Source organism: Sarcophilus harrisii, chromosome X (assembly GCF_902635505.1).
Source record: "Sarcophilus harrisii chromosome X, mSarHar1.11, whole genome shotgun sequence".
NCBI classification, from domain to species: domain Eukaryota; kingdom Metazoa; phylum Chordata; class Mammalia; order Dasyuromorphia; family Dasyuridae; genus Sarcophilus; species Sarcophilus harrisii.
In genome coordinates, this window is record NC_045432.1 from 24886680 (window position 1) to 24913466 (window position 26787).

The following is a 26787-nucleotide window of genomic DNA, read 5'->3' on the forward strand; positions in this document are numbered from 1 at the left end:
CTTCAAACAGACTTCACATGTGGCTCCAGGTAATTCTAAGTTGTGATTACCCGGATCACAATCATCACCATTATTACCGACATCATTATTAAACATTCCTCTCCCAACATCCCTCAAGTTCTCCACTCACACACAGTAGGCCATCGTCTCTCACCTCAGGTACTAGAAGAGCCTCTTAATAAGACTCCCTGCCCCAAATTGCTCCCCACCTCCATCCAGTCCCAAAGGTGCTGCTGAAGGAATTTTCCTAAAAGTACGGCTCTGACTACGTCCCCTTTCTAATCAATAAACTCTGTAGGTTCTTAATTGCCTCTAAAGAAAAAGGTCTCATCTCTGGCAATTCACCATTGTTGCAACCTGGCTCCTCCCTGCCATCTTGGACTTCTTACACCTCATTCCCCATCATAAGCACTATAATCCAGCCTCAGTGCTGACCCTTGCTTAGAACACTCTGGGTTTGAGCTCATTGCCTTTCCACTGGCTATCTCTCATGATTGGGATGCTCTAGCCCAGTGGTTCTCAAACTTTTGTTATCAGTATCTTTATATTATTAAAAATGACTGAGGATCTGTCCAGAAAGTTTTTGTTTATGTAGATTATATTTACCATATTAGAAATCAAAACTAATTTTGAATTTGTAGATCCTCCAAAAGGATTTCAGAGATTCCCAGAATTCTTTGAACCACACTTTGAGAACCACTGCTCTAACCCCTCATTACCTCATTTTATTCATTTGGCTTCCTTCAAGTCAGTGCAAATCTGACCTTCTTCAGGAGGCTTCCCTTGATCCCTTCCCTTTTCAGATTATCTCCCATCCACTTTGTACATAGAGTACCCCCACACAGAGTCAGAAGAATCATCTTCATGAGTTCAAATCCATCCTCAAACATTTATAGCTGTGTGACCCCGAGTAAGTCACTGTTTGCCTCTGTTTGCTCATCTGTAAAATGAGCTGAAGGAAATGGCAAACCATTCCAATATCTTTGTCAAGAAAACGCCAATGAGCTTGTGAAGAGTCAGCCATGATCGAAAACAACTGAACAACTCTGTACCTATCACCTGTTTGCATCCTCCATAAAACTGAGCTCCTTGAGGGCAGAAACTGAGAGCTTAGCAAAGTACTTAAACACATAAAAACCACTCAATGAATACCCTTTGATTGACTGATTATGGAATATATGACTTAGCAGAGAAAGAGACAAGACCTCCACAAAGGAAAGTTGCGTAGCAGAGAACTGGGCACAGAACCGAAAAGACCGGGGTTCAAGAACCAACTCTAACACAATTCACTTACTCTCACAGAGTTCTAGGCAACTGTCTGAGCTTAGGGTTCCTCAAAGTTTTGTGTCATTGACCTTAACAGTTTGATGAAATCTATAGACACCCTTCGAAGAACAATGTCTTTAATTAAATAAGATATCTAAGATTACAAAAAAAACCAAATATACTGAAATACAGCTGTCAAATTGTTTTTTTTTTTTTAATTCTTAAGCCCCAGCTAGAGAACTCTGGCTTGACGGCTATAATTTTCAGAGAATATCAACTTGTATTGACAGAAGCAGTCGTTCCTTTTAGCACTGAAATAACATGCCCTTATCAAGGAGAATATAGATTTGTACTTAGAGCTCTTCAACTATCTGAGGCCCAGGAACCTCCCTCTCCACTGGCCAATGTGCCATATTATTTAGTGAGAGTTTTTTATTAGATGTTATTAAACATTCTTTCAAAAAGAAAATTAACTATAACACCGCAGTTACCGAATAGCACCAATTCTCCTGTGGCACAAAGCAGAAGCGCTGGGATACAAGTGGAAGGGGTATGATGGGAGGCGGCGAATCAGAAAAGAAAGGAGAAGGGAACAAAGTGACGCTTGAAGCCAATCCATTCTCGGTAACACTCCTGGGCCTCTTTTTTTTACATCTCTAGGGCTTGGAGAAGCTGAAATTCTATAATTTCACCTCCTCTCTCTTCCCAATCATAGATATCAACAAACATCAAAAACAGGGCTTGTTAAAAGAGATTTCTTCCATGACAATTTCTATTCTGAAGGGCTGATCATTCCTCACCCCACATCCTAGTCGTAGAGAAAGGACACAACCAAAAGCCAAAGATGTTCATAAACTTTCAGAGTGATATAGCAAAAAGGGGTGCTGTGAAAGTCACCTACTTTTTAAATCATACTGGGAATTCACTCTCTTTTACCTGTTTTATAATTGCTTCTCTCCCCATAAACCTAATTTTTCCAAACTATAATCTGAGTACACGGCTGGCTACTTTAATAGGGGTGTGGAGAGTTGGGAGGAAAGGGGGAGTATATATTCTATTTGAATCCAACTACTGCAGTATAAATGGCTTTTTCAATGTTTGATTCATTTTTCCTGTCTGACACTGCCTGAACCATTAGGATATAGTCAAGTGAGAAAAATGGGATCTGGTCCAATAAGCTGTATTTGGTGGTAGATAATCTCCCCAACTGTTTTATCTCAGTGATAGTCCATTCAAAGCAAGATTAAAAGTGAAAATGTTACTAGAGGAAAGGAGGCTTGGAGTAACAGCGAAGGTTGAAAGTGATAGAGAAAAATGTATTCCCTATAATATATACAAGGAAAAATGACAATATATAAAATCAAAGATACATGTATATACGAGATGAACTACCAACTGATACTCACTCCACAAGTAGGGAGAGGGAGAAGAGGGAAAGGGTGAGGGAGAAAATGGAGAGGATGAAAAAGAGAGGAGAAAAAAGGGGAGAGGAGGGGAGAGAAGAAAGCAGAGATAGAGGGAGGGAGGGAGGGAAGGGAGGAGGGAAAAAAGAAATAGAAGAGGAGAGGAAGAAAGGGAAAATGAAAAAAGGATAGGAGGCTAGGAGAGGGATTGGGGAGAGGGATAATGAAAGGGATGAGAATTTACAGAAAGGGAAAGAGAGAGAAATGGAAAGGGAAAGGGTGAGGAAGAAATAAGAGGACATGGATAAATAGAGGGAAAGGGAGCGGGAAAATAAAGAGACAGGAAGAGATGGAGAAGAGGAAGGAGAAAAGAGTAAAAGAAAAAGAGGACAGGGAAAGAGGAAGAAAAGAGAAAGGGGGAAGGGGATAGAAGGAGGAAAGGGAAGGGGGAAAAGAGTGGGAGAGAGGGAAAGAGAAAGAGAAGGAAAAGAAGAATAAAGGGAATGGAAGAAAAAAGGAAATGAGAGGGAGAAAGAGAGGGGACAAGGAGGAAGAAAGGGACAGGGAAAGAAGAGGAAGAGAGTGAAGGAAAGGGAAAAGCGAAGAAGAAGAAAGTGAATGGGAGAAAAAAGGAGATGAGAGGGAGAAATAAAGGGAAGGAAAAGGAAAAGAGGGTGGGGGATGAAGCAAAAGAAAGGGACAAGGGAAGAGTCAAGGGGGAAGAGGAGGAGAGAAGGAGGAAAAGGGAAGGGATATTTGATAGTGCAAAGTAGCGATACAATTGTGACATCCCTAATTGCTTCCCATCTGGTAGAAGAAAAGGTTTCTGATTGTTTTAAAGCCCAAAAAGCTGCTCCAGAGGGATGTGTGCAATGCCTGCAGACCATATTAGGCTGCTTCGAGTAGTCAGGATCAAGAGATCTATGTGTGCCGCATCTGTCTTTATGTCAGTGAGCAAGTGCTACCGATCCATTACCTTACCTTTACTTCTTCAGAATCACTTGGATAGCATCTAGGTTATTAAGTCCAATATATTATCAGTTAAAAAGTAATGACACACTTCAACTATTTCAATGTCCAAGCACAAAGCAAGCTCAAAGTCCCCTCAAGCATTGATCATTTCCCAAAAATATAGACATGAACCCTCTCCGCTAGATTTTGCACTTAATCAGAAAGTCGGGAGTCATATAAATTCCTTTCTGGGAGATAGTGGACTGGGAGCCAACAGCCATCTCCCTCGGAATCATCCGTTTCCACAGAATAATACATTTCTCAACGTCTTACTAGAAAGATTACAGACAAAAAATCGATTCTTAAGTTCCCGTGTATAGTTTGTAATTATAGCTAAAATGTATAATCAAAACTGAAAGATGACATATACATTCAAGTGTTATCAAACAATGATTAAGCGTTGATTGGAATGTCTATTGACTATGGCTAATCTCTTAGCCCGACCCTGGCAGTCTGCCAGACTGCCTCATCCAGAGAAATTTTTCTTCAGGCAATTAGCTAATACTGCCTAACTCAGAAGCTTTATTTAGACTGATGCCTGTTACACATTTGGGGCAAATGTGGGGAATCAAAGCTCATTTGTATTTTTCCAAGGCTTCAATGCTTCCTAGGACTACCTCTGTTCATGAATCAACAGTCAATAGGCCAGCGTTTGTTCCCATCTGAACATTAACCTCCAACAGAGCACCTTGTCTACGTAGTCACCTTGTACATAGACAAAGACCTTGTCCAAGTCCTGTGTGTTTTGGGTAGAAGCTGTGCCCTCAAAGTTCACACGTCATATGGAGTTCCCCATGGCAACTAATTTTAGCAGAATCTCAACATATCTCACCTCAAGTGGGCCATCTGAAATTTTATTTCTCGTAGGATAGCTAGAATACAAGAACTGTTGGTTAAAGACACAATTATAGAGACCGCTTCCATTCCAGATGCTCAAACAATATCCCCAGATCAAGAATGAGCAACTTACCAGAATTCCTCTTTGATACAAACTTCAGATTTGTGCTGACTACCGAACAGATCACGAGAGCTAAGAGAATTGGTGGCTTCATCTTTCATATCCGAGGGTAGCTGAAAAAAAAAGAAAGGACATGAAGTCTGTTATCACAGCTTGTTGAGTCGCCAAAACTACAGCTATATCTTCACATTTCCAAAAGACAAGCTATATCTTAACCTAGGGGTATATAGTTTTATTTTTATGCAAAGAAGGGAAAACATGAAGAATCAAAGGAACCATTTCCGAAGAACTTATACCTCTGTACCAAACCAACACCTGATCTCCTTGCCAGGGAGATACAGCAGCCAAATGAAAGACTAGTTTAAAAAGTAAACCCATTTATAAGATCTTACAAATATCAAAGATTATGAGTAATATAACTTCCTAAAACAGCTAGGAGAAATAAGCAATTTAGCAAGAAGATTGTGCAAGGCCAAATTAAGCAAGATCATTAGACATTTAAGTATGAAACCAAAATAATAACAGAGAAACCTGAGAATGGAAGATGAGGCAGTCTGGCAGACTGCCAGGGTTGGGCTAAGAGATTAGCCATAGTCAATAGCACTCATGAGTAGCACTCATACTACTTAAGTTGGGAATATTAGTATTCTTTGCAGAGAGGCAGTCCTGTCAAAGATTTAGAGAACACATCCTTTTCTCCATCAAACAACACTGGAGCCATTACAACGGTACTCAACTTCACCATCGGTGATAAGTGGCACAAGGAAGTCAAAATGCTAAGAAATTGAGATGGGAGGGCAGTTAGACAAAACCATGTGGACACAAAGGGAGTGTGAGCTGGAGACAGCACATTTCTCCTAATAGGTGGCACTTATATAGCACTTTAAAGTTTTCAAAGCTATCTCATCTCATTTGAGTCTCAGTAAGACCCAGCAAGGTATTATCCTCCCCCATTTTACAAATGAGGAAACAGGCTGAAAAAGAAGTGATTCACCCAGGATCCCAAATGTCTAAGGCAGAATTTGAACTTGGGTCTGCCTGTCCAGGACTATCACCTAACTGCTCTAAGAACAATTTCGATTGCAGTAGCAAAGTGGTTCTCAACCGAGCAGGAATAAAGAAAGATGCTAAAAACTATAGATAGTGGAAAACCATAGATGATACCACGATGAAAGAAGGTAAAAAAGAAGACAGTGATAAGTAATGAAAAGAGATAGGGTTTTTCACTGGTCAAAATTCAGAAAAAACAGTGAATTAATTTTATGTGCTTACCTTGTATTTTGGCTCAAATATGCATAGCAAGCCAAAGAGAATCATGGGAATTTTTCATTCTAAGGTTGTTGAAGACAAAAGAACCATGATTCTCAGCTCTAATACAGAGCAAAGAAGACTGAATTCTCCTGGGAATATCCTGCCCATATCTCCATGTCTTAGATGTCCTGGTACTACAAAGACAGTTTAATGCTCTTTCATAAGAATGGAACCTAGCCCAATGACTCCTGGTTTTATGAATGTCTTTTAATCACAACTGTTGCTATTAAACAGGCTTTACAACACGCACGGAGTCCACTCTAAGAATGTGAAGTATAGGACAAAGAATACAAAGACAGAGAATTAACAATGGCATGCTAGGTGGGTGCAGTGGAAAAAGTACTGGATGTGGAGTCGGGAAAACTTGGGTTCAAATATAGCCTTAGACACAATTTGTAGGTAATACTTTATAGGGTTACTGGGTCACTCAAATGAGAATATATCTTTGCAAAGCTTAAGGTGCTTGAAAAGTGCTAGCTATTAGTACAAGTATGATACCTTTGCCCAAAAGAAAATAATATTTGTCAAATACTTTGTAAACATTAAAGTGCAACACAAATACTAGCTCTTCTTATTATTCCATTAGTGATACAATGATATACCCTAGCATTCCTAAGGAAACATTTTGGAGAACCCTTTGGAACTATACTATAAATCTATGGATATATATATATATATATATATATATATATATATATATGGATTTATATATATTGACCTCTTTCTGTAGAGGTCAAGAATTGAAAATTGAGAGGATGTCTACTGTACAAGTTGTAGTTGATGATTTTGATGTAATACTATCGAGCTATGGGAAATGAGGAACATAACGCTTTCACAAAAATCTGGAAATACTTATTTGAACCGATGCAGAATGAATGAACAAAACTAGGAGAACATTATACATAGCAACAGCAATATTGTACAATGATCAACTGTGAGTGACTTACCTATTCTCATTAATACAATGATCCGAGACCATTGCAAAGGTCACATGATGAAAAATGCTATCAGCCTCCAGAAAAAGAAATGATATAGACTGAATGTAGATCAAAGCATACTATTTTTCACCTTAATTTTGTGTGGGTTTTTTGGGTGTGTTTTCTTTCACAATTAATATGGAAATATGGTTTGTCTTATTACACATATATAAGCTTTATCAAATTGTTTGCTTCTCATGGAGAGGGGTGGGGAAGCAGAACTCCACATTTTTTAAATGAAATTTTAAAATTTACACATAATAGAGAAAAATAGAATATTATTTTTAAAAAGATGGAACCTATTTGGTACTTAATTAGTAACCTTTCTTACTATGATGATCATAGGGAATTAGCAAAAAAAAAAATTGGCAACTTTAGGAGAAATAAGTAAATGAGAACACTAGTTAACAGAGAAATACCTAGAGTAGCTCATATGTCCTCAGCTGTGAAAGCACCAAGCCCAGTAACTCCAAATGCACTCATACTACTTAAGTTGGGAATATTAGTATTCTTTGCAGAGAGGCAGTCCTGTCAGCTGAATGGGGATACCTTGAAGTCTGGGCTGAAACAGGTAACAAAGCTGATACACAGGCAGCACAGAGATGAGGCAGAGAAACATGGATGATTACTGGTGAGCCTCGGGGGACCTGCTTATGATGCTACATGTACAGGAAAGTATAACACTCTGAGACTATAGGACTGGGAGTCTTTCAAAGCTAGATATTCAATTTGATAATACAGAAAGTGATGGGGACACTCATATGAAAATTCTAATGAACTCTCATGAGGAAAGAGAGAAGGCCCTGACTTTGTGTTTGGGTTGAAGAAGCTGCCACAGCGAGATGTAATCAATGGTATGTTGCCTATGGGCCACTTTGAGACTGACTCAAGATCTCTGGATTGGGACCGCACACTACAAGGATGCTGGTAGACTTTCTAGCTTACTATTTATGGAGCTACAGCCTTCAGCTTGTCAGTCAGCAAATGTTTATTAAGCACTTACCATGGCAGGCCCAGTGGTGAGTGCTGGGGATATGCAGAAAGGCAAAAGGCAGACCCCATCCCAGAGATGCTCATGGTCCAATGGGGGAGACAATATGCAAACAGTTAAAGACAGGCTAAAATGGAGATAATCGACAGAGGGAAGGCACTAAAATGAATGGGGATTGGGAGACACTTCCTGTAGAAAGCAGGACTATAACTGGGGCTTGACAAAAGCTAGAGAAGCTAGGAAAGAGACACGAGGAGTTCAATATTCACAATGAGTACATTTGCTCCTGCAACTAAAGGTAGTGTATATGAGGAAGGAGAGCTTGATGGAAGAAAGCAAAAATGGTCTCGCAGGATTCTAAGACATCTTCGCAATATGTGGCATTAAGGTCAAACAAGAGATTACCCTGGATCACTCTGATTTCACTGCAAGAATTTGAAGGAGGTCTCCTGGAAAACAGCCTTATAAGCAAAGCTTTCCCTCCTGGAAAGGAAAGTCAAGTCAACAAAGAACAGCAATGGCAAAACACAGTAAAAGATGTCCAGCAAAGTTGCCTGAGAAGTAGAAACCATGAGGTCACATGAAGTCTAAATGGATTTTAAAAGAGAATCTGCCATTACTATATAAGAATCTATTGCCACTGAACTGGTATTGAAAAATGCTGCTGAGATGGGGTGGGGTCTCAAAAGAGCTAAGTTTTATTTTACCTACTCTTCCTTGGTCCTTTCCCTCAACCTCATTCAGTTATTCCTACATTTGAAATGTAGAATATCCCCACTGTGTTCAGGTAACAGATCCTAAATGATCCTTGTATTCTACTAATCCTATGAGAAATATTTGCAAAAGGTACTTCTTCAGTCTTTCTTTAGTAGGATTAAGCTTCTGTGAATCAGGTAAGAACTGATCATATATGGGTAACACTGTTGGGAGTTTGAAGTTACTTAAGGAAATAATGAGTACTGAAAAGAGAGATACGATGACTCTAGTATGTCCAGATATATCAAACATAACAACAACTCCAAGCTCCTCAAAGTATAAGTAAAGCTACTCAAAGCTGGCTGTAGAGAGCCAGCTAGAACACAATACCTGGATGTCCTGACAATTCATGCAAAGATCTACATGAAGACTAAAGCCAATGGTGACAAAGCATCAAAGGGACAGAGAAGTTTAATTTTAGTGAGCCTCCAGAACCTGAAGAACCAATCATTTAAGGAAAACTTAGGCAGGACTAGAACACTCTCATTGTATGAATGGGAAGTACAGGCTGGTCAAGAAGCAGTCCAACTCAATGACTCAAATCTTTTTTCAAGAGTAATCATGGGAGATTTTCCTCTGTGACTTCAGAAATCATTTGAAAGAGAAATTCACCAATGAGATCACAGAGTCCCTTCCTACTAACATTAAGTCATTTCTTTTTCATCTAGTATCAGAGGCTGAGATCAGAATACTTTATCCTAACTAACTGACTTATGGTTAGAAATTCCCAAGAGTCTATTGTGTGGACAATGCAAATGAACCTGGAACAGAAAAATGGGGTCGGGTAGAGAGCCTTAAATCCAAGACTTTATTTTATATAGATATTGAAATAGATACATTTATGATATAGATATATCTGTCAGCAGACAATTCCTCCAGCTTTAATTTTGGCAACACTATTGTCTCCCTACACTCCAGATCTGTACGACTATTTATCAGCTCTATGAATCTATAAAAGAATAACTTTCACACCTATTGATGAATAATAACTCACATAGGCACAGAGTTTTGAAATTTGCAAAGTGCTATAAAATTATTTGAATCTCTCAAAAACCTCATAAGGAGACACTATTAGTATCTCCATTTTACAGCAATGAAAACTGAAGCTCAGAAAGGTTAAGTGAAAATAAGAGAAAAAAACAACAGACCTTTAGAAATTATTTTACAACATAGCACAAAATATACACCTTTGTATTATTGGAGCTAGAAGGGACCCCAGAACAAAATCCTGCCTTGTTCAACAGCTTCATCTTACAGATGAGAAAGGTAAAATTCTGAGATATTAAAGGACTTGCCCAAGGTCACAAAGGAAACAGAACTGAAATTTGAACTCGAGCCTTTTGACTCCAAACTCAACATCTTTCACACACATAATTAACAGAAAAGTGGCCAAAATACAAGATCCCATTTATTGTTTATGGACAATTTGAAAAGGGCACTGGATTCAGGACAATAAGATGCAGACCTAAAGTCACTCTTCCAACAATCTCTCTTTCTCCTATGTATGTATTAAAATCATAAAACATTCTTTGATAGATACTACAGAGATAAGTTTGTGATTAATCCAGGCAAGATCTAAAATGAGGAACGTCTGCTAGCCAAAAGTGGCATTCAGTGTCATGGAGGATATCTTAGGAGAGAGTCCAAATAGAAGAATTTGCAATAGATAATGAGTTCCACAATTTCTCATAGAGGATGGCGTGACTTCCTTAAACCCCAGACTCCCAAATGAAATCCATTATTATTCTAAATTATTTATTTACCTCAACTGTCCACTTGGGCAAAACTAATGTGTGTCAGCAGCAAATTCCCCCACGTTGGGCATAAATTCTGGCTAGTGAGATACTTTGCTGTCTTATCAGAGTTTAACTCAAATGACTTGTAGCAAAAGTGCTATGATATGTCTGTGAATGGACAGCCCAATGACCTGACTCCTCCCTTTGATTCTCATTCTCTCTCTCTCTCTCTCTCTCTCTCTCTCTCTCTCTCTCTCTCTCTCTATATATATATATATATATATATATACATATATATAATTATATAATATATAAATATATTGCATATTATAATATATTATATATAATTAATATACAATTAATTATACATAATATGTAATTAATATGATATAACACATATATTATAAATAATATATTTTATATATAATAGAAATATATATAAATATGAGAGAGCGAGAGAAAGAGAGAGAGAGGAGACAGCCACTGAAAATGAACAATAAACTGGACCCAGAAGTAAAGATGAGGAAGACAACAAGGTGGATTATTATTATTTGGAAAATTGTGAAACACTTCCAGTGACCCCAAGCTTATTTTTAAATTATTTAAATTATTTTTAAATTCAAACAAGGGATTTTTTCAACATCAATATTTTTCTGAATGAAGATGCAAATCATGGAATATAATAATATTTAAGGAATTAAAATTGAACACCAACTGAAGGAAATCTGGTGGTGATGAATACACTATCTCAAACAACTACCAATGCACTGACAAAAGAAAGCATATATAATAATATCAAAGAAATATGCAAGATTCAGAGCATTTGGCTCAGAGCCTTTCTCCCGTAAAGGCAAAAACAAAAGCTAATGCAATCTGGGCCTGCAGGAAGAAAGGCACAGGAATGATGAGGTATCAGTTCCTCTGTGGTTTGCCCTGGTCAGTCATATTGCATCTGGAATACCATGAGAAATTCTAGATCTCAGTTGGAAAGGGACATGAATAAGTTGAAGAAAATCCAGAGAAACAAAACTATAATGGCTAAGGGAAACATGTCAATGTCATGGGATGATTGGTTGAAACAACTGTGGATCTTATTCCCATTTTACAGTTGACGAAACGGAGGCAAACTGAGGAAGAAAACTACAATGGCTAACGGTCCCAAGTCAATGTCATGCAATGATTGGTTGAAACAACTGTGGATTCTTAACCTGGAGGAAAGAAACAAGCATTTATTAGGTGCCTACTATGTGCTGGGCACTGTGTTAGCACTTTAAAATATTATCTAATTTGATCCTCACAACAATTCTGTAAGTGCTATTATTCCCATTTTACAGTTGAGGAAATGGAGGCAAACTGATGTTAAGTAACTTGCCTAGAGTCACATAGCTAGTCAGTGTCTAAGATTGGATATCAGCTGAAGTCTTGCTCATTCTATCTACTGTGCTCCATAGCTGCCTCTGTTCAGTCATTTTTCAGTTGTGTCTGACTCTCCGGGAACCCCTTTGAGGTTTTCTTGGCAAACATACTGGATTCATCTGTCAAGTCCTTTTCCAGCTTATTTTACAAGAAAACTGAGGTAAACTGGGGTAAGTCAGTTGCCCAAGGTCACACAGCTACACCCTGATTTAGAGGATCATGGTAGCCATATTCAAGGTCTTGACAAACAGTCATATGGAAGAGAAATTTGATTTTATCTTGTTGGCCCTACAGAGTAGAAATAGGAGAAATGGAAACAAGTTGCAAACAGGAAAATTTAGACTTAAAGTAAGGGGAAATTCTCTAATAGTAACAGATTTGCAAAAGTACATTAAGCTGCCTAGGGAGGTCATAAGCTCAAGCAGAGACTGGATGAGCCCTCATCCAATATATGTTAGGCTTTGTAGCCAAAGAAGTCCCTTCCAACTCTAAAATTCTGATTCTTTGATGACGTCTCCTTGCGTAGAATACATTTTAGGACATTGATCTCTTCTGAAAAGTAGCAAAAACCAAGAAAACCTAGATTTAGATTGTAAAGTCTCCTCCTTCATATTTGTGACATCCTAAATCCCAATTTCTTCTATTGTGTTTATTAAATTGTGAGACCCAATATGGGGTCTCATAGCTAAATGTGGGGATCACACAATTAGGATTTATCATGAGTAATTGTTTGATTTGTATACCTATTTTATATATTTAGGGTCACGTAAAAATTTCTCAGGCCAAAAGGGGTCTGAAATGGAAAAAGTTGAAGAAGCCCTATCATAAATAGGGTTTGCCCAGAACCCAAATCATAGAAATGTCAATGATATGCAGAGGTAAAGGAATGTTAAATATATAATTATTAGTAGAGTTCAAAAACGATTCCTACCCCCTTACCTAAATGACTTTCCATTCTTTATAAAGTTAAATACTCAACATCTGAGTCTGAACCACATAATCATCATCAAAGAAGCACACAAATTAGGCCACTTTTCTCCTCTTTAGTCTGATTAGAACTAGGGTATGTTAATTACTTTGATCTGGGTAAGCATTTCACAATACTTACTTATTATGAACTTTCCTATGTAGAAGCTTATTCACTCCAAAAATATTTTTTGAGCACCTACTGAATATTCTTTTACTATGTGAGGTGTAAACCAAATGGACCGATATTGAATTCTGCTGAATTTGTTGATCTAAAAATCGATTTGTACTATCAGGGATTTTCCTCCGCAGTCAGAGAGACAAACGATATGCATATTAGAGAGCTGAGTGCAATGCTACAGGCAATGGCAAAGTCAGAATCAAGCATTAGTGTGACACACTAACATGATGAAGAGAGGACATACAGTTCCCTTTAAATCTGGGGAAACTGTCAATACAAATTGCCAAATAGATCAATATAATCCATCTCTGAGCAACATCCATCTGAAAGTCCATCAATGGGCAAGAAAAGTAATATCTGGAACCAGAGCTGAATTGGAAGGATAAGAGCTGGATTTGGAAGCACAGAATCTGGATTCTGACTTTAGATGGCCAAGAACTGTATGACTTTGGGCAAGTCATTCAACCTCTATGGACCTCAGATTTCTCATCTGTAAGAGTGAAGGTATTGAACTGGATGGCCTCTAAGGCTCCTTCCAGTTCTAAACCCAAGATCCCAACATAAAACTCCACAAATGTTTCTAAAACTCCAAATGTCTTAAGCAAAAGTCCACCGAAACCTGCTACTTCCATTTTCTGTAGTCATGGCACTGAAAAGTTACTGCTATGCGAAGAAAGTATCTGGGAATTATGTGGAATGCTTTGATTCACTTGTTTACAAGTTCTCATCGCCTTATTTTTCCCAAAAATTATTTGCTCCTAACTTGGGCAATCGTGATAAAATGGCTCTTATTCCTGAATTCCACAATTCCACTTTGGGATTTCATGCTTTTGTTGATTCCCTCGGGTTAGCATGTTCATCCCTGAAAAACTATAGAAACATCTGAAAGGAGGCAGGCTGTGTAACAATGGCTAATGAAAGCATTAGTATTCTTTTTTTCTTCACCTCTCCTGGGAGTCCCAAATCCTGAGAGGAGTTGGGCCATCTTGACAAGAGAATTCAAAAATGTAATTGAACTAAATCTTCTGACAGATAATTGTAATGATAGTGTTATGCTTTGATGACTTGATTTTCAAGTGTAGCCTTCCAAATTACTTTCCCCATTTTACTCTTTTCAGCGATATTTATTGGTCTGGGAATGTCTGACCATTGTTTCAGTGCTGGAGTGTTTTAAGTACCCAATCTCTGGGCTCTAGAAACCCAAGCAAATTTGACTCATGTAGTGATTTTGACACAGACCTGATGGAAAAGGCCAGCCATTCTACAGGCGACAACAGGTCTGATTATCTCTTTCATAACATCGTCGGAGGCCATTATTGCTTATCAGAATTTTTATACTTAAACAATAAGAATATTTTCAATTGGCTATTCATTTCTAACTACAATAAAATCTCAGTTCGTCAGAATTTCCCCTAGTATACTCCTCCCTAAGCCCACCTGTCTACTTTACCCAGTTTTGAATTACAATGCCATCAAAACCATATCAAAATCCAAACTGCAGTTCCACGAGAGGAGGAGTTGTTTCTTTTTGGCTTCATATTCCTTCCATCTAACACTGTACATGGCACATAATAGATAATTTAAAAAAAAAAAAAAAGCTCATTCAATAATAGGGAGCTTGACAAAGAAAACAAAAAGCAACCTCTAGGGAAATCTCTATGGTCAAAATATATTCATCAAATTTTCTTCTTTAATAACTGACAGATATATAGCAATAACCAAAAATACAATAAATCAATAAACAAATATGCAATTATGCTCACTGCACTCCTCTAGTGGCCCCTCAGACATCAGGCCAGGAGGAAAGGTAGGTAGCTTCCTTTCTCTCCCACTGCCACTTGTATACCCTTGTACCATCTGTCCATATATCACCCTTTCCATAGACCTATTATCTACTTGATCTCCTAGTCATTCCCCTGTCTCTTTCTTTCCTTAATGAGTTTTCTACCTCCCTTATTATCTTTCTCTCCACTCCAATCCATTCCTTTATTAAGAATATTTACATTATCAATGTTTATTTCATTATCAATATTTACAATAATGCCCAGTCAAATGCTAAACCCACCCTGCACCCCTCATCACCCTCCAAAACATCTATGCCTTTCATCCCCACTTTAGTCTTCCACAGGGGTGATCCCATCATAGACTTCAACTTCACCACTTACTTTGAATTCTGAAATTCCCCTCTCTAATCACAATCTCCTGTCCTCCCATCTTCCCCACTATTTACTTCTATCTGTTCTTTTTCATCAAGTCAACGCCCAGTCCCCCTGATAGGATGCTACAGGAGAAATGGGAGTACATCCAAGTCAAAGCTGCTAATTATTAATTAGACCTCAGGCAACAAAGGGGACATGCTGGCAATAGTAGCTAACATTCATCTAACATTTTAGGGGTACAAAACTCTTTACATATATTTCATTTTAGCTTAACAACAACCCTGAGACCTAACTGCTATCGTGATCCCATTTTATAGATGAGAGAACTGAGGAAAACAACCTGGGTCACACCACTAATAAGTATCTGAGGTCTCATTTGAACTCAAGTCCTCCTGACCCTAAGTCAAGTCATCTATATGCTATACCATCTAGTGGTTCCTAGTAATCAGTGCAATAGTAAGGCTAAAAAACTATTCCCTTAGAAGTGTATGAAGCTTGTAGTTTGTCCTTTATTGTCAGAGAAACATGACATGACATGCAAGTGAATTGGATTTCAGTGAGGGAGGACTGAGCAAGGTCACCTGCCTCAGTTTCCCCTCAGGGGAATCTGGGTCCAGTGGCAAGATATTGATCAGGACGACTAGAGATGAACCTGGATGCAGGGGAAGATCTTGGCCTTTTTAATAGGTCTTCAACAGGTCTCAGTCTGAGGAAACCCCTCACCATTCAGTGATTAAGGCTAGGTAAGAAATGAGGAAGAGAATGGCCTCTTTGACCCAGTTAAAAAAAAAATCAATCTGGGAGAGGAAGATCACCAGGGTTTCAGGGCAAAATAGAAACAATTGTCATGCGTTCATTCTGAGCTAATCAGGGCCCAAATGACCACCTAGGAGTAAGGCCTGAGGCCTATTGTGGGTCAATCAATGAGAACCAGACCAACAAAATCACTCTGTTCGAAGGAAAGAACATAGAGTAGAGAACAAAATACGAGTAGCTAACATAGGCAGGGGAAAGGTTGTGGGAAGAGTGAGACAAGAGAGAAGGTCCTGAGCTGAATACAGATAGAAATTGTGTTTGTGACTTGGAAGAGGCTTTGAACTTGTGAACAAAGTCAGAAACTGAATTTGCCAAGAAAAATCTTAGAACTTAGGAAAAATACAGTTCAAATTCATCCTTAAAAGGAGTGAGATGGCCCTTAGAAGGAGCTGTTCTAAAATAGATAAATGGTCAAAGGGGAAAAAACCTAAGCTATCAACAATCAGACAAAAAAATGTTTCAAATCATTAATAATTAGAGCATACAAATTAAAATAGCTCTGAGAGGCCAATTCTTTGTGTACAGCAAAATAACTGTTTGGACATGTATACTTATATTGTATTTAATTTATACTTTAATATATTTAACATGTATTGGTCAACCTGCCATCTGGGGGAGGGGATGGGGCAAAGGAGAGGAAACATTGGAACAAAAGGTTTGGCAATTGTCAATGCTGTAAAATTACCCATTCATATAACTTGTAAATAAAAAGCTATATTAAAATAAATAAATAAAATAGTTCTCAGGTTGTGCTTCATGTCCATAAGACTGACAAAAAATAACAAGGAAAATGGAAATTGTGGAGGGGCTGAAGAACTAGAGCATTAACACACTGGTGACAGAGCTATGAATTGTTCTAAACATTCTGGGAAAAAGTACACCCCAAAAGTCATTAAATTATGCATACCCTTTGATCTTGTAATACCACTACAAAGCTTAGGTCCAAAGATATTTTAGCATTGTTTTTTCTGTTGTGGTAAAAAAAAAATTGAAAACAACATGATTTCCACCAAATACTGGAATGGGTGAACAAAATAAGGTTGATAAATGTGATGTAATATTACTGTGTCATAAGACACAAAGACAACTTGAGAGAAATCTGGATGTGAAATGATACAAAAACGAAGAATGAATATTACTATTTATACGATGACTCCAATGCCATAAAGGAAAAATCAGCTTTAAAGACTTAAGGATTCTGATCATGGCAATGGCCAATTATGACTCCAGAAGACTAATAATAATGGATGATTTCCATCTCTTGGAAGAGGGGTCATAAGATCATCAAATTAATACTTTAAAGTCCCTCACAGGCTACCAAGTATAACTCTTTAATTTTACAGATGAATAAATTGAGGCCTATGGTGTTGAAGTGACTTGATCACATCAAGTAATAAATATGATTGACTGTCACTGCAGAGAAACACTTATAGAATGGAAGTACTGACCAATGAGTACCCAGTCCTTAGAACATGAGCAATATGCTGTGCCTAATTAACTAACCCACATGGAAGCTTCATAAGTCTTCCACCAGGATTGCAAGATGGAGAGCTCTTTCCCTCCCACTTTCTATCCCTTTGAGTATATCTTCTACATCCTGTAAATTTATTGAACTATCACCAAAAGACTTTTTAATTGGCTGCTAAGGCAGAAGGGCTATGTGTACAAAAGGCAGACAAACTCTGATTTTCCAGGAGCTGAGAAAGAAAAGATCTGCCTTTAAGTCCCTATTTTGGGGAGGAAGTAACAGCTGCCAGAGCCTGCCACTTAATCTTTTCACCCAACCACTGAATGGGTGTTGCCTCAGTCAGACTGAGACCTTAAAAAGACCAAGATTTCCCATTTCATCCAGAGCCATGTCCAGTCACCGTGATCGCTATCTGGCCACTGGAGTCAGATGGCTCTAAAGGGGAAAGTGAGGCTGGTGACTAGTGAGCCCGCCCTCACTAAAATCCAATTCACTTGCATGTCACTTCATCACCTCCCTGATGTCACGGACCTCCTCTTTAGAACAAAGGATGAAGAACATCTTCACACACAACTTTAGTGTCTGTGGTCTTCAGTCTGGTTTCTGTTGTGTTCTTTTCTGATCTAAAGTAAAAGAGTATTGGGGACTGACTTTGTGAGCTTCAAGGGATCAGAAGAATAAGCAGCCAGAGCCAGTGGCATCTGGCCAAGGGATCTGGGCTTGATCCAGTTCAACAGCCAATTGACAGAGTCCTTGTGTTCAGCAACCAAGGAAGTCCATTGCCTCTGCCATACTCAACAGCGTACTCCAAAACCAGAAGAATACTGTTCTCTACTAGCTCCCACCTGGGTTAATACCAGAGAGTTTGGGGTATGTTCTAAGCACCAGGCCCTCATCCACCAGTCCCTCTAATACACGTACTTTCTCAGACACAAACAAGATAACATTAATTTGTTTAGCATGACTGTACTTAATTGTTACAAGAAGAGGCTTTTACTTAATTGTGGGGGAAGAGAAGGGAATAATATTAGTGATGTAAAATAAAGAAAAACATGAATCATTTTTGAAAGACAAGACAAAAGCAGAAGTACATACAAGGAAATAGACAATCACGGCAATGTTGCTATTTTATAATTTACTTTAAATTAATCTTTAATTTTTATTTAATTCAGATTTAAAATTAATATTTAAAATTGCTAGTACTGCTATCACAATTTTTCTTAAGCAAAGATATGACTTTGAAGAAGACATAGCACTTCATTCTCTAACTCAGAAAACTATAGTGACTCCCTAATAACTAGGACAAAATACTTTTGAAGCCTTTCCCACCGTGGTACCACCCTATACCTTCAAGCTCATTGGACATTACTACTCTTCCTGCATGCTCTAATCCAATTAAACTGAGAATTTCTCTATGCCATAGACAACACTTCATTTCCTAGCTTTATGCTGGCCATCCCCATGGCTGTAATGAACTCCGTCTCTCTGGATAGAATCTACCATGTCTTTTCAAGATATAATTCATGCATTTTCATTGTCTTCTATCTTAACCTGAGAATCAGTAGCCAAGCAGACCTTCTTGAGAGGTTGGCATTGAACTGATTGAAGAATCCCTGTGTTCAGCTAACAAAAAAGTGACTCATCCATTGGTTATGTCCCATTCAGCAGACAACTCCAGAAGCAGAAGAATGTTCTTCTCTACTCGCTTCCACCTGGATTGGTAGCAGAGAGCTTGGAACATATTTTTTTAAAAGCTTAGGGCCAATAACCTCCCTCCCAGACTACCCAGTACTTAACCACTCTGCATTTATTCTCTTTACATTTATTCTGCATACATATATATTTATTTGTTGTCTCCCCTGTTAAAATGTCAGCTTTTTGAGAATAGGGATATATTTCATTCTTTTTACTTATCTCTCCAGCACCTGGTACATAATAGGTATCAAATAAACACTTGTTGATTTTTTTTAAAAGATGTATGCAATAGATTCATAGTGTCATTTCCAATCCTCCTCCCGATTTTCTTTTTATATGGAAATGTTCATGCTTGTTAATGATTGTCTATGTCATGATAATTTTTTCAAGTAAGCAAGCAACTACTTGTCCTCTAAGAAAAGATAGAGAAGAATCCTAATAAGGGACAGAGAATAAAGCAAAGAACATTGGAGATAGGTGACCCTCCTCAAGGATACTGAGGCAGCTCATCTGATAAGAACAAAGAGGTGGATTTCCTTTCAGAAGCATGTAATGAAGATAGCCTCCCAAGACTTAGAAAAAGAAATCATTCCCACTCTAGTAATTCACATGTATACAAATGATAGTGCCAGAAGGAGGTTAGGAACTTTACTGCTAAAAATGAGGACTCTTAGGTAACAAATTAAAGAGACAGGGTGATCTCTGAAGGCAAGGGATCCAGAAGAGGAAAAAAATAATTACTATTACATTGGGAAGTGAATAGCTGGTTTTAACTGGTGAAGGGTAAAATTGAGATTTGTATTTCTACTCAACAGCTTAAAACATCAGGAGGTGAGATTCCTGGACAGGGACAGAATCTCCCTAACCAAGGCTGGTAAGAATATTTTTGTCTGATATCTAGCAAATCTATTCAAGAAGCATTTAAAGTGAAAAGGATGAAAGAGGAAAAGAGAAAAGAGCCATATGTAATTATCAAGAAGACTACAAATGATCACACAAAGTCATTCTCAAATTAAAACTTGGGTTTCGCCTCACTCCAAGCAAATTGGCAGATGAAAAAATTGTGGGAATAGTTAATGTTGGAAGGACTATAGAAAGATGAGTCCTTTGTTAAGGAAGTTATGAAACTGTATAACAACTTTATATTTTCTCTTTGGAATTATACAAGAAAAGTCACTAAAATGGCCATATTCTTTCACCTAATGAACTGGTCTTACATCCCAAGAAAGTTAAAAGACAGAAACAAAGGCCCAATTGTATATCAAATAGCATTTTTTTTTTGTTGTAGCAAAAAGCTGGAAACAAATGAGTACCTGTTGATTAGGACATGGCTAAATTTCATTTTAATTTTTAAAAGTAGGGTAGAGGGATATGACTATTATTATAAAATAAGAAGCAATAAATTAAGGAATTCAGAGAAGCAGAAGATTTTTATATATTAACACAAAGTAAAATTAGCCAAACTGAGAAAACAATATGTAAAATGACTCTAATACTATAAACGAAACTCTCCAAGAAAAGCAGCCAAACTCTGATAATGAAAAACCAATGAAGATCCTGGAGCAGAAATAATGAAACATCTCTCTTTTCCTCAAGAAAACAAAATGGGAGGTTCAGGGGTAACAAAGGCAAAAATTATATACATTTACATACAAAGTTTCATATCAAATGTTTTTCTTCTTTTTTTGTCCCAAATTCAGTCTGAACATGTGAAGTCAAGTAAGAAACATCTAAAGGCAAAAATTAACAATTAAAATATTTTTAATGAAAATAAATGGGATGTGAAGGAAATAATTTTGTCTTCAACAATATATATATAGTATCAGCCCCATAAGAAAAAGGAAAAAAGGGATGAGGAGTTAGAGAAACAAGTCACAAGCCTGGCACAAATGCACAGTTCACTGGTAATGAGCAACTTCAGCTATTCAGACATCACCCTGGGCCAAATACAGAATGGCTACTCATTTCCGTAGATTTCTTAATGACAAAAGCCACATTTTTAAAAGTGGGAAAAAACAACAGAATCTATGCTGGATCTTCTTTTCATGAATGGGAATAAAGTGGTTACTATAGGAGAAATAATGGAAAATATTAGAAAGGACCATTCCTACCTGGAGTTTGTGATAGAGGGAAGGAAAGTCAAACACATTCTGATATATACCCCAAAGGGTAGCTAGATAACACGGTGAATAGAGTGCTGGACTAAGAGTCAGGAAAACTCATGTTCAAATCCAGCTTCATATACTTTACTACCTATAGGACTCTGGACAAATTAAACTCAGCCTCAGTTTTCTCGTCTGTGAAACGCAGATAATAAATAAAAGCACTCACTTCACAGGATTGTTGTAAGGATCCAGTGAGATAATATATGTATGTAATCAATCACCTTGTAAATTCCAAGCTACTCCTTGACAACAAGGGCTGGTTTTTACCTGACTTTGCATCCTCATCACTTAGCACAGGGTCTGACACATAACATGTACTTAAAACTTGAAAACTTGATACCCAGAAAATTGGCAAAAAGGACAAAAGAAGGAAATAGTTTGGAGGACATGTAGAAGACTAGTATATCTTCCATACAGGCCTATATACTAAAGGCTTGATGAAACTATGAATTGGTTCAATCATCCTGGAAAAGTATTTGGAATTATACAAGAAAAGCCACCAAACTGTTTAATATTAAAGAACTTTGAAGTCTTACTTCTAAACATTTACCTTAAGGCCAATAAAAAGCTTAGAAGCAATGTGGTTGTCTATCAAAATGGCTGAATAAATTATGGCATTTGACTATAATGAATTTATTGTTCTAGAAGAAATGATCAACATGGGGAATTTAGAAAAACATGGGAAGATTTGTATGAATGATACAAAAGAAACGGAATCAGGAAAGTAACATATACAATAATGAAGGTGATGGTGGATCTGTGTCCTGTGACCAATTTTGGACGCAAAGATGAAGAAATGCAATTGTGTTGGACACAGCAAGTACAGGGAATATGGAATATTGGAAACCTCAGCCATGTGTAGTCAACATCTTGGTTGGTTTTGCCATAACTGTTTTGATTTTTTGGTATTGTTTTAAATAAGATGAGATGTCCTAGGAGGGGTTTAAAGCTATCAAAATTTAAATATTAACGTTTTGAAATTTTACCAGGAGAATGATCTCATGAGATTACAGATCAAGTATCTCACTTTTAGCTGGTGAGGGGAGAGCTAAGTCAGGAAAGATATTTAGGAAGCCACTGCAAAAGTTCAAATAATGTGAACCTGAACTAGGATGCAATCTTGTGAATGGAGAGAAGGCAACCGATATTACTTACAATCTAGGACAGGAGTTTTTAACCTAGAGTCCACAGACCACCCCTGAAGGGAACTAGGAGTAGTTTTCAGGGTTTCCATGAATTTTTTAATTTAAATATTCAAATATCTGTATTTTAGTATAATCTTTTTTCTAAAATAATTTTATTTTATGTGCTTGAAGACAGTATTCAGAGGAGTACAAAGATTTTGCCAGACTTTCAGAGACCATGAGATCACAGACACAAAAAAAGTCAAAGAACCCTATTCTTGTGGTAAAATCAAGAGGATGGATGTGGTATTAAAGGAAAGGAAAGAGTCCATGATAAATCTAACGTCATAAATATGAGTGATTAAGAAGGATGGAGTATCCTTAATAGAAATAGGAAAGTTTGGAGGAGGAATAGTTTTTGGAAGAAATATAATAAGCTCCATTTTGGATGTGGTGACCTTGACATAACTACCAAATATCATGTGGGGATGTCTGGCAGACGATTTGGACTAGAGTTCAGGAGAAAGATCAGGCCTGGATAAATGAGAGTTATCTTCAGAGTAGCTAGATGGATTCTATAAAAGAAACGGAAAAAAAAACCAGACAGAAATGAATCTAGAATTAGAGTTAGACAGAATCTCAAGGGCCATCTAGTCTCACTCATTTTATAGATGAAGAAACTGAGATTTAGGTGGAGGAAGGGACTAAATCAAGGTCAGACACAGGATCATGAATCTAAAGGTGAAAGGGATGTCAGAGGTCATGAAGTCTAACTTCCTTATTTTACAAAGAAGGAAACTGAGTGAGACTTATCCAAAATCATACAGATAGTAAACAAGAGGCAAGACTTTAAGCTAGATTCAATGACTCCAGAGGAAGTACTCTTCCCACTATATCATTCAGGGAAAGAAAAAACAAATAGATAGTCAGGGAAAGCCAGCCTAACTTCCTCCCCTGTATTCCTGCTTTTCCTCCAAGAGGGAAATGATATTGTCAGTCTTTTTCTAACAATCTTCAGGGGAAGTTAGAGCTTGCATTTTTACTGAAGTGAGTCAACACTACATTGCCAGGTTACTGTGTAGAATGCCAAAAACTCTAGGTGGTATCTCATAGCAAATGCTGACAGTTCATACTGTAACCTGGCCTCAGGTACCCACCCAATGGAGAGAGACAGGGAGTCTATGAAGAAGGAGGACATTTCTACTTCCACTTCTTGAAGGCAGTTTAAAGTTGGTTCAGCCCATACTTTCTGACTGGTCCTCCCTTCCTCTTCTTAGTCTGGAACATTCAGCCCTAATATAGTTATCTAACCTTTTCTCTCTAGCCCCATTCCAACCAGGCAATGGACCTACCAAAAAGGCATCCCCCTCAACCAAGCTGTCCCAAGATAAGCATGACATGGCTATACCAAGATTGGATCTACCCAGATCAAATCTCTAAGCCTAGAGTGGAACATATGCTGGTTCATTAAATTTGTTCTTCCTCTTGTTTGATGTTTTGCCCTTCCTTATGGACTCATAGACCTCTACTGTTTGCCCAGACTTGGAACCTCTGACCTCTTCTGATCAAAAGTACTAAGTGCCACCCCTGACCACCAACCACCACTTCTTGTTTTGGGTCTGGTTCCTGGCCGAGCTTCTCTCTTCATGGATGTCCTGGCTTTGGCTGTGACTTTTGATAGCAAGAGCCTCTACTCTGTGCTGCCAACCTAGCCTTAGCCTATCCATAAATGACTGAATGAGCATTCATTAAGCACTTGCCACAGGCCAGATCTACTTTGCTAAGGGCTAAGGATGCAAATACAGAAACGACGCAGTCCCTGCCCTCAAGGAATATACATTCTAGCAAGAGGAGACAACAGAGAAAGGAGTGATGGCCAGGGAAAGGGAATGTGCTCTAGAGAGATACAGGAATGATATGTGAAGTCCTAAGAAAATTAATTGGTATATTCTCTACAGATATAATGGCGATACTTATTTGATTACCGTGCCCTAAGCAAAAGGTAGAGGAAGAGAAGGAATTATACACAGGGTAGAGCAGACAACAAAATGACAGGGGTGAGGGGATGGATATATTAACTCCCCTAGGGAACAGAGGGCACAGTCTCTTGAAAGTCTGTTACAGATAGAACTCTTCCAAGTGGGGTGGGGAGAGATGAGAAAGCAAATTATTTTAGATGGATGGATAGGAAGCATGGTCTGGGGGCTGTTAGGTATACTAAATGAGATGAGTTTACACACTCACTCATCAATCATTACAGCTCAGCTCCAGGGCCCGCTTCCAAAGCTCAGTGGATGAACTTCCCCAGGGAACTCAGCATGGTCTCTGATGGTCTGGTTTACAGGCTACTGTTCTAGGTGGGGAGTAGGGGACCAATAGCTAACTTCTTATTCAACAGTTTCTCTTTTGTCCTTCTCCCCTCCTCCCACCCCATCATTCTGCTTCCATTTCCTTGATCACAGCTCTATAATACCCACAAGTTACTAATAGAGTGCTGGTGCTGATACAGAAATTTCTATTCACAAATGAAAGATCAACCAGGCAAGTGACCTTAATGTTTGCTTTCATTGAAAGGAGGTAGGGGGAGGGCATGATCTCTAAAGGTCTGATCCAGAGGGATTTTTTCTTCCAAGTGGGGAGGAGAAGGTTAATGGATATGATTTCTCCCTAAAACAGAAAACCCTCTTAAATTAACTTGGATAACTAATCTATTGACTCTGCATTAGTTTCCCCACCAAAAGGAGGAGACTTAGTAGTTTTACTTACTCCAGGATCGTAAAACATCGTGAGAACTTTGCCAAAAGATATGTTTTGGAAATTATCTCCATAATTTAGAAAGCATTGTAAAACTAAGGGCAGATGTTTATCTCAAAAACTGAATATACCCAAAAGCAGGTGTCCACATAATTCTTGAGGGATTCTTTTCTTGTCTCCCCCCCTAAAAAAAAAGTAAAAATGTAATCTATGGAAACAACCATCTTCAACATCACTGACTGCTTATTTACACAGTGTTTTGACAATCAGGACTCTAAGGGAATATGTGGATTTGGGCCGAATTCACATTCAAACTATGGGCTCCTGCCAGGGAGATGGGCCACTTACTGGAGTACACTCAAGTAAAGGACTTCTTTTGTTCATCCAGTTCCTTTGCCATGAATTGACAGGAAAGCACTTGTTTGGTAAATTGTTCCAAGGACAAAAGATTGCATATGCCTTATTTACAGCAAATGGCTAGCACCTGGAACAGGCCCACAAACATGGCAGAGAACGCCCAATCCTGTTGCTTCATTCTGTCAACCGTTGAGCTGCTTCTGGCCTAACTTCAAGAGCAGATTCCCACTGGCTCACTGCCAGGCCAGCTCCATTTTTAAGGACTCCAGGGAGACTACAGCAGTTTGAGATATGGCAATTGCCCCCTCTACCGGTGGGTAAGAGTCAAGATAGCCAACCTGAAGGTCAGAGGGATGACATGAAATGGCTTGTGTCAGATTGATTCTTTTGTGAAGTCAAACTAGGCCATCTTTTGCCTCAATTCTTACCCGCCTTTAATCACCAAATGAGCATTGCTTTGGACAAACTGAGTCCTGTTAAAGATCTTAGCTTAATAAGATCGAGGCCTCCCACTGCATCCAGGGCCAACTTCAGAGAGCTTGATCTATGTTTTGCCACCAGATTCAGAGAATTCCACAAAGAGTAAAGTTGATGACTTTGTACTGCCCTCCCTCACGTAAATCCAACTCACTTGCATGTTATAGCATCACCTCTCTGATATCATGTTCCTCTTCCGGGATGAAGGACAAACAAGAACTGCAATTCCCACAACTTTTTTGACCTTTTTTTCCTTTCTGGGTCCCAGGATTCCAATAAGTAAACATTTACTTCAAAGTTAGTATGTGTCGGGCACCATAGTAAGTATTGGGGATATAGAGAGAGACAAAAAACCCAGACCCCCCCTCTCAAGGAACTCATTGTCTAATGAGGGAGACAACAAGCCAACAGCTGGGCACATATTCTCTACAGATGTAAGGGCCATACTTATTTGATTACTCTGCCCCAAAAAAAGGTAGAGGAAGAAAAGGAATTATACATAGGGTAGAGAGGACAGCAAGATGGCAGGGGGTGAGAGGATGGACATATTAACTCCCCTAGGGAACAGAGGGCACAGTTCCTTGAAAATCTGTTATAAATGGAACTCTTCCAAGTAGGGTGGGGAGAGAAGAGAAAGCAAATTATTTTAGATGGATGTATAAGAGTAGATGGAAGGCAATTTCAGAAGGGGAGCACTAGCAGATAACACAAATTAAGAAAAGCTTTCTGCAGAACGAAGAGAAGAGAGAGCACTATAGGCATGGGGGAGGCAATCATTGCAAAGTTCAGAAATGGTAAAT

The 26787-nt window shown here is 38.3% G+C and overlaps 1 protein-coding gene across 1 annotated transcript in view; it reads right to left on the reverse strand.

The window, feature by feature from the left end:
• Positions 1-1753: 1753 nt before the first annotated feature.
• LOC116420353 (translation initiation factor IF-2-like) overlaps positions 1754-26787 on the reverse strand; it is an 82106-nt gene continuing 57072 nt past the window's right edge. The window contains exons 4-5 of the mRNA XM_031945051.1: positions 4651-4751; positions 1754-1775 (exon numbers count right to left, since the gene is read on the reverse strand). Of these exons, the coding sequence (XP_031800911.1) occupies positions 1754-1775; positions 4651-4751 (123 nt within the window). The remainder of the gene's footprint in view (positions 1776-4650; positions 4752-26787) is intronic.